Below are 17,397 nucleotides of genomic sequence, written 5' to 3' on the forward strand. Positions count from 1 at the left end.
TAGATTTCTCTTACTATATATAGAAGTGTATATTTATACATCTAAATGTTCTGATGAATGGAAAATGGTGTAAACAAGTGTATGCTTTATGTGTCGTCCACAGTTAACAGTTTTTGTATCTAGTTGTGCATGAAATGTGCAATTCGGCAAACTGTTAATAAATACTTCAATCAATCAAACTAAATGTCATCGACTACAAGTCTGTAACAGATGCGTTACTCGGGTCCTGTATTTGACCTGTATATTGTATAGATATTGGTGGAGAAATGTTTTGGGGAAAAGAAAACATGAAACAAACTGCATTTACTGTATTATATTGGGTCTATGGGCTGGAAACCAGGCTAGTATTATACAACTTCTTGTATACAGTGCTACAAGAGCTAAATCTGTGACATCTCATGGGCATTAACAAAACTATGTCCAATTTTTCAAAAGGTGTCTGATGTGAGTGGTGGTTAGGAAAACCGTAACACTATTATTAAACAAAAACAAGGGAAACCTAGGTGTACAAAGTTGAGCTGCATGTATCTTTGAATGCCAACCTTGACCTTTGGCCACCAAATTGCAGCATGTCAGATATTCAGTTAGATTTTACAGATTTATATTACATTTCTGTCGATCGGTGGCAGGTTTCTTGTGCGTGCTGCCAGACTTGCCAGTACAGTAGGTCAAGGATGTAAATCCCTGAAGATTTATGACTAATGGTAAATTGTAAATGGTGCATTTATTTAGTGCCATCCCTATTACCCAAAGTGCGTTACATTATACAATGTGGATTACATTCACACAGACAGAAAGCAGAAGAAACCATGCAAGGCACCAACCTGCTCATCTGGAGCAGTTGGGGGTACAGTGGTCAAGGACACTTCGACACGCAGGCAGGAGCCAAGGGAGATGGAACTGGGACCCTTCCAATTCCCAAGCCACTGCAATATTGTGTGAATATTTTTCATATTTTGTGAATTGACCACATGACTGATCTTCTTGCCCAAATATGGAGTTCCACACTCACACGTCAATAATAAAAGTCATGATCAATATAACGTTAGGGAATCGCTGGCAGAGATATGCACTCCACTAAGCAGCCCTCTCTACTTACTCATGCGCTGGGGTTAACACACACACACACACACACACACACACACACACACACACACACACACACACACACACACACACACACACACACACACACACACACACACACACACACACACACACACACACACACACACACACACACACACACACACACACACACACACACACACACACACACACACACACACACACACACACACACACACACACACACACACACACACACACAGTAAATTATGCTTAAAGGTATATTCAGTGATTTGACTTAATCTAAATATCACTTATTTTTTCTTTTTTTCTGGATAATCCTTCCTACTATAGAGTGTGCTGACCATATAAGGAGTTCCTCCCTGTCCCCAGTGAGCCCCTGGGGTCAAAAAACCCTAGTTTCAGTTTTGGTGGCGGGTGGCAAAGCCTTCATCCAATCAGGATGAGAGGGGCCTTCCTCCAATCATGATCGAGTGGGGTGCACATGCTGTTGGCCTGTTGCACTTCCCCCCACTGTAGAGCGTGCATGTGCACATTTTGTTACCGGGGCGGACTGGGTGGTTCTCCAAATCACTCAAATCACTGAATGCTCCTTTAAACGGTAAAACCTAAACTTATTCCTAACCTTAACCTCAGTAAAAGTATGCCTAAATCTAACCCTATTCCTAAACTTAACCCCAGCAAATCTATGCCTAACCCTAAACTTATTTCTTACCTTATTCTCAGTAAAACAAAATAAAGAATACAAGAACCGCAGCACAGAGCGGTCGGCATGAGGTCGGCGGAAAAATCAAGGGGTGAGATGGTTTAGGGGCGACCGTACCTGATACCATGTATGTACTGTATGTATGCATGTCAGGGTCCCTTATTGTGATGGTAACAGGTACGGTCGCCCCAATTCCATCTCGCCCCAGCTTTTTTCCGCCGACCTCATGCCAACCGCTCGGTGCGGCGGTTCTTGTATTGTTTATTTTGTTTTACTGAGAAGGTTAGAAATACGTTTAGGGGTAGGCATAGTTTTACTGGGGTTAAGTTTAGGAATAGGGTTAGGTTTAGGCATAGTTTTACTGAGGTTAAGGTTAGGAATAAGGTTAGGTTTAACCGTTTAAGCATAATTTACTTGGTTACTTTAGGTATACCAGGCCGCGCAGTTCCGCCGGCTGTACGCCCGGGGCGAGTTGGTAAAGGGGCGAGTTGTCTGGTATGCGGCTGTTGATGGTGACGTAACTAAGGTACGTTTCAAGGTTGGTATAAGGTCAATAACGGGTTGTAAATAAGCAGTTGTAATAGACATTAGTTAGTAGAGTACTTGCGCGCTCCAGAAACAAGTTCGTTCACAATGGGATGTCCAGTATTATTGTTAACAGAAAAACTCAAATATCACTCACAAAAAAAAGGGACAAAACAGCCTCTCAGTTGTATCTACACAGCAATACAATAAAATATACAAAGTGACCTCTGACTTATAAATAGTTAGCTTTGGAGTTCCGTTTTTGGGACTGTGGGAAATGCCATGTCCACGCATCATTGTTCATTTTCATCAGGCACCACACAGTGCATTATTTAGAAAAATGAGACGGGGGATACTTGTGTTGCAAGTAGGGGTCATGCACCAAAAATAGCAGTCCGTTTTACGACAATCTACAAGCTCGCCAAGCATTGTGAGCTTGCAGATCTGCCATTTTCGTTGTGCAGCACCCAGCAACTAGGTATAACTCAGACTTTATTCTGCAGGGACTGAGTCAGGGCCCTCATGCCTCAGCACATCTGTCTCTGGGACGTCGAAAGTGGGTGTGTCGGGTGGCTCCTGAGAGAGGTCTTCAGAGCATGGGCTGACGGTGGGGGACACCACATCCGGGCTGGTGTCACAGGACTCTGTGCTCTGCTCCGAGGTGGCCGTGGCAATCGTCGTGGCAATGCTTGGGGGCATAGGGTCAAACTCATCATCGTCATCCTCCAGGATGGGTGACTCGTGGATATCTGACCAAAATGAAGAAACGATCTCTATTTAGACTTAGAAGACTGGTGCACTTCAAGTGGTAAGATATCATCATACTTCAACTTTTTATGTTGTTCCGTAAATTAATGGCTTTGTCACAATAGTTAATAGTAGCTAAAATAGCACTTCTACTGTACAAGTTCACAACTTCAACACGTTGTAAACGTGTAGATCTGCTATTTTTGTGACTGTTGGTTTTTATACATTTTGAACCAATGAAAAGTATTAACAAGAGCTTGTGACTAAACAAACAACACTGGATCCATTGGATCAGCCAGTTTTGGTTTCCACCCGCACAGTTTTGGTTTCCACCCGTCAGTGACGATATGACAAATGAAAAATCACACTTACTGCTAAAAGCATCTGGGTACTGCTTAGAAATCTTCCCCTTCAGTGTCCTAAAGGAAAACACAATTTGTCAGAATGGCGAGAAGAGATGATTGCATGCAGATGCTAAGGAGAATGTCACCCATTTTCAACCTTATCTTCATTTTACGTCTGAAGTTGGGTTGTGCAGTCAGATTTGATTAGATTTAGATTAAATTAGATTTGTTTTTGGCTTTTCTGCCTTTATTGATAGTATCAAGTGAAGATAGACAGGAAAGAGGGAGAGAGAGAAGGGGAGTCATGAACGGGACTCGAACACATGACGTGCTGTCAGGCCAAAGCCTATATGTGGTATGCGCCTGGACCACTTGGCCAGCGGGTGCCCCGAATCCTTTTTTTTCCTTGTTGATGGATGCATTGAAGAACAATGGCTTCTATTTTAGAATACTAACTTTTCCAGGAGGAGAAACGCTGTAGTTTCTATTAGTTTGGAATCCGCATTGATGATGATATTGTTAGGCAGTTTTCTGAACTGTCACTCTGAGATGCAAGGTGGTACCATCTTATAATGAGAATAATTTACATGAAGATGATGTTGAACATGGGTAACAGGCTTCTTTGTGTTTATAGGTGCACCAGACCTGATTCTTCTGAAAATGCTGTCCAAATCTTTCTTCATCTCCACAAGGGTTCGAGTGTGGAGCAAAAAGTGTTCATTCATCTGCTGTAGCCGCACACTGGACAGTCCATTGAAGTTTATCAGCATTTCATTGGTTTTCTCAAACCGGTCCAGCCTGTTTTTATTAGAACGATTCAGCAAAGTGTAAATCAATAGAAAGATGATCATAATGTCATGGTGGGAAGAAACCCTGCATCTCCATCATCGTTTTTGCATAAATGAATGACCTACTTTGTCAAACATACTACAGTGTCACACAAAGGTAGCACAAATAGCCGATCTACAATCTCACGACATGCTGTGATGCAACACGGTGTGAGGTTGTAGATGCCTAGATGCCTAATTTGTGAACATTAAAGTCTGTCCTTAGGTTTTATAAATATTGAGCCATTGAAAAGTATTAACAACATTGTGACTAAATAATAACTACCCGTACATTGGATCCATTAAACACAGATTATTTTTTCAAAGAAAATTAAGCGTTTTTGACACAAGGTTTCCACCCAACAGACGATAACAGACAATTAAGGTGCTTCTCTGGGTGTAAAGTTGAGTCCTCAGGATACACGTGAACCGACCAAGATGAAATTGTCCTTTTCTGCAGAGTGTAAGTGATATTGTCACAGCAAAGAATTAACAGTACTCACATATGTCTCTGGGCCTGGATGATGGCATTAACATCTTCTGAGTTCACCATGCTGAGCATCCTGTTACAGAACTGTCCAGATGCTGTGGGCTCCACCATGATGAAAATGCTGCAAGTGCAAGTTTAGTTTTTTATTAGCTCTGGTCCATAGCTTTTTAATTAGAGCAGGGGTGTCGAACTCATTTTGGGCCACTTGATGTGGGTCAGAACCAGTTGCGATGTGTGTGTGTGTGTGTGTGTGTGTGTGTGTGTGTGTGTGTGTGTGTATATGTTCTGATTACCAGAGCTACTTTTTTGTCTCCTCAAACCCACCCCAAGGACAGATAGACCAAACATTGAGCACTGAATCCAAAAAGTGCAACAGAAGATATCATGCCTTGATCAGTGAGTAAATGTCATTTTGAAAATACACAATATAAAGCATGCATGCTAAAACCGCTTCGGCAACTAGATCGTTCATAATGTCGCATTCTGAAAGATTGACTAGATGTGTTTCAAATCATATTCATCTTATTCAGCTCAGCTTGCTATGCATCCAGAAAACGAAATTAGCCTTTTTACCTTACAGCTTCGACGGTCGCTTTTTCTGTCACAATATATAATTTTATAGCATATGCCCTACGCATGAATCCCAAATACCAAACATGTAGCATATAAGATATAAGTATAGAATGATGCTGGATATATTAGCCTAGGATCAAAGCTGCAGCAAAATTAGAAACTATAAATACTTCCGTGTTTATTAAAATGGTCTCGTCACATGACACCCACTTCCGGTTGAAGTGGCTGCGTTCCAAACCTAGGATCGTTCTCCAGTCTCTAGAGCAGCGTAGTGTTGCAAATAAATCAACTATAAATGATGATAAATAATAATAAAAATAACTATTCGTAGGCCTGTAGCACTTTCAACAAGCATAAAATTAAATAAAACACACACATGTAAATTGTAAAAGCCTACGAGGATAATAATAGGATAACGAAATAACAGAGCAGAAGTTCTAACAGAAGATATTAGATAATACACATTCCAGCAGAATAATAATCTAAAATATTTGTTGTCAAAGCAATAGGCTACAATTAAAACTAGCCCTGGTCCAGACAGTGCATTAGCGAGTCTTTCACTAGTGAGACTCGCTAGTCGCTAACGCACTGGACCATGGCTAAATTACAACTAGCCTACACAATCAAAATCAACAGGCAATAGGCTATGTGTAACATCTGTGTCTTGTGTTACCTGTTCCAGTAAAACGTGATAACTTAACATATTTTAAAACTAAAATAGGGCAGGCCTACATTATAGTATGACAGAATACATTTATATTATATTTATCCACCTTCCCAATAAGTTCAATAAATGACACATGTCACAAAAACTATTTTATTAAGGGACAAGTAAAAAAATTACATGATGTATAAAAAATACAAAACTGATTTGTCTAACTTGTAAGCTAGGTAAATATGCATAGCTACAATACATGCAAGAAGCACTAAAATGCCTATAAGACAGCAGCTACTCTACATCATCCTGTGACATCATTACGCTAAAGGTAAAGGGGACAAAGTAAAGTTTGGTCATTCATAGTCTACCTACATAATAGATCAAAAGTGATGATATCAGAATAAGTTAGGCTGCACACAACTCAGCTCAGAAGGTAAATAAATACTTAACCAACATTTCACAAATATTAACTGTCAATCGGAGGCAGTACTAAACACTGTCCTCGTGAGAATTACATTCAGTTTAAATTACTGATGTACAAAAACCATCCTATTGGAAAAAGATGAACAGAGTTCATAGTATTACACTTCTAACAGGGGGATGCAGTGATACAAATAAATATGAAATAAATAAATAATGGAACCCAATATAGGGGTCGTACCCCTCACCCCACCCCATATATACATAACACCCCCCTCCCTTCCAACTACAGCATTACATGTATGAAATTCCATATTAAGTGTTCTTTTTAAAATACCATAAAATACGTACATATAGAAATGACCTTGGACGTGCACAATTGTCCATAAAAATCTGCATTGATTCGACATTGGGTGAATTTAAATGTGCTTTGGCTTTCATGTGATAAATAAAGTAATATTAGTAAGTAAGTAATATATCACAACACCCTTGTGGTATATAAGAGGCAATGGCATAGTGTTTTAGCTTGTATAAAATCTTTTACCAACTACTAACCCGGGAATGACATAAATCACTGATTAATATTGCTGAATGGTTATAGACCAACCGGTATGTTTTACTGTTGTATTGTGCTGTATTGTGATGTAAAGACACTTTTTTGTATTTGTCCATTTTCTTTCTCTTTTTTTCCCCTTTTTGTTTTTACATAAAAAAATAATTTAAATTTTCAGCAAACTGGATCTAAAAAATAAAAGTAAATTTTACAATTATTTTATAAGGCCATGCAATTTAGTAGACTCATGCATCGGATCACTTGGGTCTTTTCGATGAGAGGGCTTTGTTGCCATTCATGCAAAATGCACTGTTGCTGAGGCCACAATAAATATACCTATCGTCCCTTATTGTTCCTTATTCTTAATTTATACGTCATATGACAGTGGCACTCACTAGAAATAGCAGATCAAGTTCTGAACGCATCAAAATGCATCTGCTACACATTGTGAGCTTCTAGATCTGCTATTTCGGCCAGCAACACTGTCATACAGAGACATAAATCAGGCTTTAATACCAGTTCCATAATTAACACTAGCAATGTCTATAACACATACTTAAGGCTGGTGTATTTGCTGTTGGTGCTGTGAATAGGCCTTATTTAAATGGACCCACATATTCACATACATACAGGCTAATCCAGTCTAGCTACTGTAACATACTGTACAGAGTCAATGTAATTATTGGACAGGTACAAATACAAAGGCTACTAGGTCTGTGATCTGAAAAGTGTTTAAATGATATGAAAAGAGGTTCATTCCAAAATGAGATATCTACCATAAAAACGTACTAAAAGATAGTAAAACTCATCTTACTTCACCCAAAAATACAGTACTTTTGAGCGATGAATTGCCACAAGCACCTTTTTCTTTTCTTTTCTTTTTTCCTTTTTTTCCCAAGAGATATAGAGCATTTTGGAGTAGAAATCGTTTCACTGTACCAGCAAACTGGACTTCCAGCATTTTTGTAAATGAAGTAAATCAAAACGCCACGGATGGTGCTCAACTGTCAGGACAGAAAGAATATTAAATACAAAAAACATGACACGGATGAAAAACATAGAATCCATAAGTTATCAAGGTAGAAGACAAAAGGAGTTTCAGCTGCTCTTTGCTTGAAGGCAACCTGAGGTGACTTCTTTTCTGTTAAGTGCTTGAAAATTGAAAACACCAAAAAGACTTCATCTTCTAAGACAGGGATCTTCAACGTTTTTCAGGCCAAGGACCCATTAGCCGAGAGAGATGAAGCAGTGACCACCACTACATATTGTATCAAATTGTGTTGCCAATTTAAACTTTTTCATAGATTTCATAGATAGCTTTCATGTAGGATTCCTGTATATCAGACATTTAACCACTTAAACCATCAATACCTTGTAAACTTGACCTTTGGCTCAGTACTACTCTTTTTGTACCAAACCTCTTTGCCAAAAAGAGCTGAACTACAACAGCGTGAGGCGTTGTGTGCTTGTAGACCTGCTATTTTTGGATAAAGTTCTCCCCAGAATAGGGATGCTAGGGTTCGAGTGGTTAATGTAAGAAAAAAAAGAAAGGACTTGGAGCCCCCCGGGAGTGTAGCTCTGAGGACCCCCTAGTTGTCCCAGACCCCCTGTTGAAGACCCCTGCTCTAAGATGTGCGCAGAACCAGTGTCACCACTCAGCCTCAATGGAAGGAGTCGTCGCCATGACAACACGCAACTGAGGAGCCTCGGTGCTCTCCTCCCAGGCTGCCCTTTCCTTCACCTCCGCTTCCGTCTGGGATTTCTCCTCGTTCACCACCTCCTCAATTTGCACCTCTTCTCCCACGGGCCCCTCCTCCACCTCCACCTCCTCTTCCTCCTCGTCATCCTCTTCCTCATAGCCCTCCTCTTCATCCTGCCGCTGTTGCCGCTGCTTGCGGCAGCAAGGCTTGAATAGATGGGGATCAATGAGCACTTCTCCAAAGCGCCCCTTGTAAATGATTCCACAGCACACCTTTTGTCTGGACAATGAGACGTGGGATATAGTTACAAACACAACAAGTCAATTAATCTGTATTCAGCCACATCAAAATAACCAAAGAATACACTGTACATTCCTGTAAAGTCCTTTTAACTCTATACAAATCAACCCTACTTTGGTCCTTTCTATACTGTTGCAAGTAAACCTGGGACCGATGCTATATGATCCTTGGAAACAACCAGGGGAGTGAGACTGTGTTGAATGACGCCTAATGAGCTTGTAGATCAGCTATTTTAGCAGAATGTTCACCCTAGAATAATTAGAGATGCTAGGGTTCATGTGGTTAAATGCTTTACAATGTGTTATTATTATTGTTATAAAGCGTTTGTTCACCTTAGTATTCATGATTGCTTAAAAGTATAATTTTACATTTATAACTAATGTTTATAATGCATTACAGACATAGGCTTCATGGAAAGTGGATTTTGATTCACCATTGGTGTTGACCCATTATTAGGCATGCTTGCATCTACAGATGTGGGTGAGCTAATTTACCTCTTCCAGTAGGTGAGGTCCAGGAAGGAGAAGACAGGAGTGCGGCTGGATCCACGCCTGATCTCAGTGTCTGATCCTTCATCTGACAGGTTGCTGTAGCTGGGAGACTGAGCTGGAGATGTACTGGAGGTGGTGCTGTGGGCATCTGAATCTAACGGACAAAACACACCACATATAATAAATACAGTATAGATAGGATCTACTCAAGGTATAGTTAGGTGCCCAGTCGTCAAGTTTACTCATATCAGTATGATAGACACCAGACAAGAGCATATCCCACTGAACCTGAATCAGAATATCTGTTTGCTAGCCTAGGATTGAGTTTACTCCACTTGCCTCCCAACTTGCCCCAGACTATCCATAAGTACTCTGCCTTGGGTCTAGGCGTATTATCCCGCCATCAATGTCTTCACATATTGTATAGTTAATATAAAACGCATTATTCAGGCACATATCCGCCACCTCTTTTGCCCATTAGGACCACCTACGCAACGGGTTTCAGCTTTACACTTTTTTTCCCTTTTTTCCCATGGCACTAGAGCTTCTAGTCAGTATACTGTAATAGACACCATCAAATATATCCTGCAAAGAGCTCCTTCGTATTCATTTAAATGTGCTGTAAAGGTGAGATTTTGTATTTTAGTTTTAGAGGGGCGCTAGCTAGGCGTTTGAAAATTACGTCCTATGGCAGCCAAGTCTATGGGCTTTTTAATGGTTGTTTAGAGCACTTATGACGTAAATCATTTGCCAGCCAAGTCTATGGACTTTAATGTTTGTTTAGCGCATAAATTATGACGTAAGACATCATGTGGCCAATATAAATACAGTCGGCCGCATTTACTTCACGCAAGTGTGATTTTTAGTTTACAGAAAATACTATTTCAGGTCAGGATAACCATTTCATCCAATCAAGAAAGATGGTGATGAAACAAATAAATGAGCAGACAAAATTGGCATAAGGTGATACATTATGCTTGTGGGTTCTCTCTCCTGATTGAATCAAATGTGTAACCCATCTGAACATATATTTTCTGTTTACTAAAGTGATTTATAGCAATGAATATAGAGAATATGGGAAGCCAAATGGAACCGTAAAAAATGCATAATCAAAACAATTTTCTCCGCCAAAAGTTAAAAAAAATAAATGTATGTATATAAAAAAATTATACAGAACTAACTGTTTCTCTTGAGTTCTTTTTGCAGTCTGCTGATCTGGCTTGGCCTCGCTTTCTTGGAGAGAGATTTAATCTTCTTTGGCCTAGAGGTTATCTTTAGGCTTGGACCCCCTCTCGCATCAACCACCTGCAACAAGAGAAAAGGAGGGGTTTTATAATTACCAGGGAAAGTACAATAGCCACACTATTCCACTGAGACGTAATAAAAACTCATTTACAGCTGGAGATACAGCCTAATACGATTAGTTTTCAGTTTTTTTTAACCCTGGCGTTCCTATTCTGGGCATGTCAAAATAGACAAACATTCGTTGAAAATAGACCATCTGCAAGCTAACAAGTGAGTTTGTAGATCTGCTACTTTCAGTGAAGACATTTGGTGTAAAGGGGAAAAAAGAGGAGACCAAGTATAGATCCCCGGGGGACCCCGGTCAACAAAGTATACGGTTTTCTTTGTTTGTTTTTTTACAGTAGTTTTTGACAGGAAGGGGGGAGAGAGATGGGGGGGACAGCAAAGGTCGTCGGGATTACCAGCCTAGGTGCCTGGACCGCTTGGCCGGCCTCAAGTATACATTTATACTTAATACTTAATAAATAAACCCGAAGTCACTTACGTGATTCCAGTTCTTCTTGGAGCCCACAGGGAGTTTTTTCCATCTCTTCACCAGGAGGACACAAGCATTACAAATCTCCCCAGATCGAATTTCACACAACCTTTAAGATTAGGGAAATGTATGTCAGAACAATGGGTACCATTACACCTAACTTTGATTCTGCCCATGTGGCCGTCTTTTTGTAATGATTTTCAATGGGAACCGAGCGTTTTGTGAAAACGCTCTGTTCCTGTTGAAAACCATTGCAAAAAGCCAGGCACAGGCAGACACAAAGTTAGGTGTGACCGTAGCCTAAAGAACGTCTTGTGTGGGTGCATTGTTGCATATACCGTATGAGGAAAAGACAGGTTTAATACTATATAAAATGTGACATATATTCTAGTACACATTGATGTTTTTTCACACCACACCCACAGTCCTGTTTCTCACCCGAAACAGCTTGTGAAGTCTTTCTCATATCTCTTGCTGTCTGTGAAGCGCGAGCTGGAAGACTTAGCACGGCAGATGCAACAGCCATCCAGACTCCTGTACATCTTGGGCTTGTGAAAACCAAACATCTGCACACAAATCACAATGAGAAAAGATATTCAGCATAGCTTCATGAAAATCACACCTGTGTGAAGTGAGGGGCCCTCTTTTTTTTATACTTTATTTTTTATTCTTTTGTTTTTGACAATAGGCAGGTTATCTCGGGCATCACAGTTCAATATATATATGTTACATTTCAGTTATTATTTGTTATACAAGTCATCCACTTCCTATATACTAAGGTGGCTTCGGTCCTTCACAAAGTTCTCAGATGATCGGTAAAGTCCATGTTTTTTACACATTGATATGTCGTAGATTCAGTGAGGGGCCCTCTTATCATCATACATCATCATACATTATCTCATTCTAGCCAATTACAATTTGCGTCCTCACTTTTCCGTCTTCACTTTCCGCCCTCACTTTTATCTTCAATATGTACTTTGCTCAGCCAATCAAATCATCGCTATGGGGTGATCAGACAATCACAAGCCAATGTTTGTGTTTACACAAACCTGGAAAGCTGGGCATAGGAGGGGCTATAGCGCTACTCAAAAATATGGTACTACAAATATAGACTAGAGGCCAAAAAAGTACACTATATATATTATCATATATAGGGCAGCTGAGCTGTGCAGGTTAGGATTCATTTTTAGAGATGGCATATTTTCATTTACGACTTTAAAACTTCCTTTATTAATGAACCTAGGCTAATTCACTAGTTGTCTAATGGTGGTTGACTGCAGTTACTGCAGTATTACGGTATTATAATCAATCAATCAAAAAACGCACCATAGAGCATCTTGTATCCCTGCTACTCTTGACCCAAATGAGGGAAGTAGGTCAACAGTCATAGACCACGCATCAGACAGATCATGTCACCATGTTGCGCTCTTCATGTTGGTGACACTGTTTGTACTAATATGTCACAAACATAGACGCGTGTTATAAACTATGCATTACTTTACTTGTTATGGGGACGGGGTATTAAAAGGGCACTTGTGAGCTGGTCTTGTTGCAGATATAGACATGCAAAATAAGGAATTCCAACGTGGAGAATTAGCTCGAGGTGTATTGGGTGAACTGGTTATTATGAATTATTTTGTTGCTAGGCAAAAGGAAATGTTCGCTGCACATGTGTTCCTGAACTGCGGCAAAACGGCGAGCCGCGCCCCCAGACTATAGTCTGATTTGTACTTCGTCGTACATCGGTGTCGCGCGGCGAGAGAAAAAAGGCCGATCTGCAAGCTCACAACAGCGGCGCGCTGCGACGCGCTGTGCGCTTGTAGCTCAGCTATCATCGAAGCAGAACTCCAAGCCTATCGGCCCGGACAGTGCAGAGCCACACGGTAGAATACAGTACGTGACGTCACTCAACATGGCAACACACACTTCAAAGACGGCGGCGGTGGCGTGCAAAGGGGTGTGTGATGCGATTTTCCGCAAAACACGCAGGAATAAAGTTAAAAGTCAAAAATCGCCACGAAAGTGACGGGGAAATGGACACACAATATTACGGAGGTGACATTTGCACGCGGCCGCTTCGTTAAAGCACGAGTTTCCATCGAGAAAAGTGTAACATCGATATTCACCGCCCACTTTCGCCAGGAAAGCATGGCACGCTGCTTCATGCGCACCCATTTTATGATGCCGACCGTCCTCTGGTCGACGCTGCACGCCTGCAAACTGAGCTGCAGCGGCAACTTTATTCCGCTGCCGAGACCAAATTATATGTACAAAGTGGTGCGAGGACAAATAATCTCTGGCAAAATTTCGGAGGGGGTTGAGGGGGAATTCGTTAAAGACCATCCATCGTGTAATTTGATCTTTACTCTTTGTTATTGGAATGGAGAGTCGCGCGGCGTCACTGCAACAGTCCCCCTACAACTACACGCGCACCAAGTTTAAAGCACCGACTTACTTACTTTGCGGTTCAAAGTATCGGCTAAATGTTGAAAGGGCGAGTGTTGTTACTGTTTTATTCATTCAGCCGATGTTGCGGAAAACGATACAAATGACGAGTGATCTTGCGATGTTATTTATGTTGACAGGAGCACTGGAGCCGAGCAGCGTGCTCAAGCGCACCTCTCTAGCACGGGTGGGCGTGAGAGATCCAACTTGTTTATTTAGGATCGTTACTTAGAAGTCCTACATCTCTAGGTTGTTACTGCAACTTGGACAGATTTTTTAAATAAGAGTAGGCCTACAGATTTCTACCTAAACATTAACATCGAGGCGTAAAAACACCCAATGAAGGCGTGATGAAAAGACCTGTCTCTCCAGCATCCAAATGCACTTTGCAAACCAAATGATAACACTCTTGACAAAACCTTTGCACAATTAACACACTATTTCCTCAGCTATGCTATTCGGCGGCTCCTAAATTAGGGTTTGCAATGCATGCCCTATTAGATAAAAAGTGGCCAAAGGGTTGCCTTTAGTTCCAAGTTATTTTATCCAGTTTGCCCTGCAGTAGGCCCCAAAATAAGCAATTGTTCTCACAGACAACTCGAAGCTTGTTTTGAATTACCGAATTACAATCATGCGGCTTCTTCAACCCCGCACATTTTCAACGCCAATTCCCAATTAAAAAATGAACGCCACGCATATCGCTTACCTTGTTCCAAGTTGCGCGAAGTTGATACAAAGTGATAATCCTGTTAAACTCGTCGTTACAATGTAACTATTATGAAAATCAACCCGCATCAGAAACCCGCTCTCTCTCTCTCTTGTTGATGTCTCCCTTGCAGACGGGACTGTATAGTTGTGGATCTAGTGCGCATGCGCCGTATCCACGCCTCCATTTCAGAGTAGAGCTCGGGCTCTTTCTTTTTCTTCAATCAAATGCATTTACATAAAGCGCTGACGTACACGAGTGCGTCTGCACTCTACTGGCCATATAAGGATGGGAACATTGCGCGGGAACAGGGGGCTCGGCCCTGGTTGCCATTGGTTGCTATGGCACATTGGAGAATGTAAGCAAGGAGGTGGAGCCTGTCCTTTTTACTATAGGACGCCAGATGGCCTCCTGTCTGGAGGAGGCCAAATGAAATGAGCATTGTTCATTTCATTTGAGTGACCGTCACCGACCGCGTCTCGGACGTCTAGGCATGAGTGTTTAAACACTAAAAAACATCACTGTATAACACATTAAAAACACTTCCACTGCCGCGTTAAAAAAAGGTTAGTCAATCACTCTGCAAGGCTGCCCTTACAAAAATCACACCCGTGTGAAGTGAGGGGCGCTAATATATTAAAGTCTAGTAACTCATGTTGATTAGGTGATGTAAAACAAACGGTGCCAACACAAACATTAAACGCCATTAACAATAAAGAGACAATATGACGTAAACAACACATAATTTTCCCTTCATTGTCAATGCGTTTATTAAACAAACTTTGAACTAAAGACAAACAGTAAACCTGTGTATGACGGGGCTAGTGCCCCTCAAAAAATAAGAAAGAAAAAAATACTGTTATTCATTCATACTTAATTCTGAAGACTTAATTTACGTCATTTGTCCCTAACAAACATTAAATGCCATTAACAATAAAGAGAATTTAATGTTTGTTTTGACACAGCTTGTTTTACACCACCATTACATCACCTAATCAACATGAGTTAGACTTTAATATATTAGCGCCCCTCACTTCACACAGGTGTGATTTTTATTTGTTTGTATTTGTTGGGAGGGAGGAGGGGGGGGTCAGTGAGGTTTTGTGCCCAAACTAAGAGTCCTAAAATTAATGTACAGGATTGTAGGTCAGCTTTGAATTTCTAATCACGAGTTTTTGAGCAGTGAAAGATCATTTTCTATTTAGGTAAAATAGCAAGAAGAAAAAAAGAAAAGAAAAAAGGCCAGCATGTCGAGTTATGGGATGCTAAACTCATCTAAAGCATAATGTGCGAGTCGTAATCTGATAGCAGAGCACCTGTAATTGATGTTTAAAAAAAATACATAGGCCTACAGATTTAGGCTTGTAAGGTTGCACAAAAGAAAAGGTCTGGGTTATGTCAATTTCAACTTTATTTTTAACAACACATTTCATAAATATGGAAACAATTCATTATTGCTTACCGTACTCTAATTTATACTCAAAATTATAATAGAGGCTTGGTCATTGCAGGTTAGAGAGTGCTGTAGGACAGTGCGGGAGAAAATAATTCCATAATTTGTAACAGTTCACAAAACTAAACGCAACATCAACATCAACATAATACACAGCATTTTCAGGAATCTAAACTTATTTTGTCTCAGTATCACAAAGACAACTGCACAATTAAACAAACAACATGACAATACACAAATTCAGCACAATGTGCAATATGTTTTACACCGCCATGAACAAAATGTCACTATACTTAAATATTTCATAAATTCATAATGCCATACAAAAGAAAAATCACAGAGAAAAAAGCTTTTGTTTAACAAAGCAATACAAATAATTGAGCTGACAGTCAGGACACACATTTGGTTTCAGTATTTTTCCAGTAGCATTTCAACTGCAAAATAGGCATAACCCTGTATACGACCCCAAAAGATGGTAATCCATCCTTTATTTAGACATATATGTAGTGTGTGTGTGTGTGTGTGTGTGTGTGTGTGTGTGTGTGTGTGTGTGTGTGTGGGTGTGTGTGTGTGTGTGTGTGTGTCTGGAGACCCGCATCTATAGTTAATGAGATCACAACACCTTGAGACAAAAAAGATTTGGCCATGCATGTACTGTACTAAGTTGAAAATTGAAGTGCAAGCATTACAGCAACAGGAGAAGAGAGCGTTACAGTGGTTCTAGTGCCAAGGTCATGGGGCGAACTGTGAAAATATCTACTATAGATGGGCGATGAGAGATGGTTCCCACTTTCTCCTTGAGGAAACAGAATATCACAGTGTAAACAGGCATAAGAAAATCATACAATATTTCCTTAAGCAAATATATAGGACAGTTACTTCAGTGTACAAGGCAATATGTTTTGAACAGCTCTTGGGATAAGGAATTGCCATACTCCTCCTCAATACTTCATTATGTTCATCCAGTCCATCGTCTTTTCCACAATAAAGTCTTTATTCTGAATGTGCAAGCCATGGGTCTTTCTCAGTTGTCTGAATATACTTCCTTTTCCTTCCCATGGAAAGAAGGTCATTCAACTCTCTTGAGGCTCACCCTTCAGTGTTCTTGCAGAAGGTTGTGAAGGAGGAGTCAAACTCCACATCTCATAATGTCCATTTGGCAGGGTTAGAGGTCAACCCCTTTGACCAGGGCTGTCTCCAAGGTGATGGTGAACTCATGGAGTGTGTGCAGGATGCGGGAGAGGGAGTGAACAGCTGCACGGTCCCGAATCAGCGCTCCCTCCTCATACGTCCGTGGTGTCAGGGCACATTCTGCCAGCAGGAGGAGCCACTGGGAGAGCAGCCGGTCCCTGCCAATTCAAACAGGTCGACAATAATGGTCCCATAAATGATTAATGAAGGTTCATATTACAAGACTCGCAAGACATGGGGTGAGCAAGCTGCCTGCAACATAATGACCAGGGTTGTGTACTTTCTCCTGACCAAGCACTCAACCACAATGAATTGAGCAGTTCTTTTTCAGGTTTCAGCAACAATTTCCTTGACTGGGTCTGGCTGTAAGTAGATAACTGCAAGCTATGACCTGCTAAA

The 17,397-nt window shown here is 40.7% G+C and overlaps 3 protein-coding genes across 4 annotated transcripts in view; all 3 read right to left on the reverse strand.

The window, feature by feature from the left end:
- Positions 1–768: 768 nt before the first annotated feature.
- kxd1 (KxDL motif containing 1) lies at positions 769–5,539 on the reverse strand. Its single transcript, XM_079502183.1, has 5 exons — positions 5,302–5,539; positions 4,742–4,849; positions 4,057–4,209; positions 3,440–3,486; positions 769–3,069 (listed from the first exon to the last, which is right to left on the reverse strand). The coding sequence occupies exons 1-5, from the start codon at positions 5,391–5,393 to the stop codon at positions 2,813–2,815; spliced, it is 657 nt and encodes a 218-aa protein (XP_079358309.1). The 5' UTR covers positions 5,394–5,539; the 3' UTR covers positions 769–2,812.
- A 565-nt stretch (positions 5,540–6,104) lies between these two features.
- LOC306923136 (SIN3-HDAC complex-associated factor-like) lies at positions 6,105–14,498 on the reverse strand. The gene is made up of 6 exons (XM_079501163.1): positions 14,355–14,498; positions 11,642–11,769; positions 11,213–11,312; positions 10,605–10,728; positions 9,427–9,577; positions 6,105–8,911 (listed from the first exon to the last, which is right to left on the reverse strand). Exons 2-6 carry the CDS (start codon positions 11,767–11,769, stop codon positions 8,581–8,583), a joined length of 834 nt encoding a protein of 277 aa, XP_079357289.1. The 5' UTR covers positions 14,355–14,498; the 3' UTR covers positions 6,105–8,580.
- Positions 14,499–15,747: 1,249 nt separating this feature from the next.
- The window catches only part of LOC306923037 (DENN domain-containing protein 5B-like), a 28,141-nt gene continuing 26,491 nt past the window's right edge, over positions 15,748–17,397 (reverse strand). For both annotated transcript variants that reach the window (XM_079501014.1, XM_079501015.1), the window contains exon 21: positions 15,748–17,156. In XM_079501014.1, coding sequence (XP_079357140.1) covers positions 16,973–17,156 — 184 coding nt within the window. In that variant the 3' untranslated portion in view covers positions 15,748–16,972. The remainder of the gene's footprint in view (positions 17,157–17,397) is intronic.

This window comes from Electrona antarctica (assembly GCF_951216825.1).
Source record: "Electrona antarctica genome assembly, chromosome: 5".
Classification (NCBI taxonomy): domain Eukaryota; kingdom Metazoa; phylum Chordata; class Actinopteri; order Myctophiformes; family Myctophidae; genus Electrona; species Electrona antarctica.

Excerpts from the sequence above, each read along its gene's own strand:
- kxd1 (XM_079502183.1), bottom strand. The coding sequence starts at position 5,393 with ATGCTACATGTTTGGTATTTGGGATTCATGCGTAGGGCATATGCTATA. Across the intron at positions 4,210-4,741 it reads ATCCAGGCCCAGAGACATAT|GCTGGACCGGTTTGAGAAAA; the intron begins GTGAGTACTGTT and ends TAATAAAAACAG. Across the intron at positions 3,070-3,439 it reads GTACCCAGATGCTTTTAGCA|ATATCCACGAGTCACCCATC; the intron begins GTAAGTGTGATT and ends CATTTTGGTCAG.
- LOC306923136 (XM_079501163.1), bottom strand. The coding sequence starts at position 11,769 with ATGTTTGGTTTTCACAAGCCCAAGATGTACAGGAGTCTGGATGGCTGT. Across the intron at positions 11,313-11,641 it reads GACTTCACAAGCTGTTTCGG|GTTGTGTGAAATTCGATCTG; the intron begins GTGAGAAACAGG and ends CTAATCTTAAAG. Across the intron at positions 9,578-10,604 it reads AAAAGAACTCAAGAGAAACA|ATTCAGATGCCCACAGCACC; the intron begins GTTAGTTCTGTA and ends TTTGTCCGTTAG.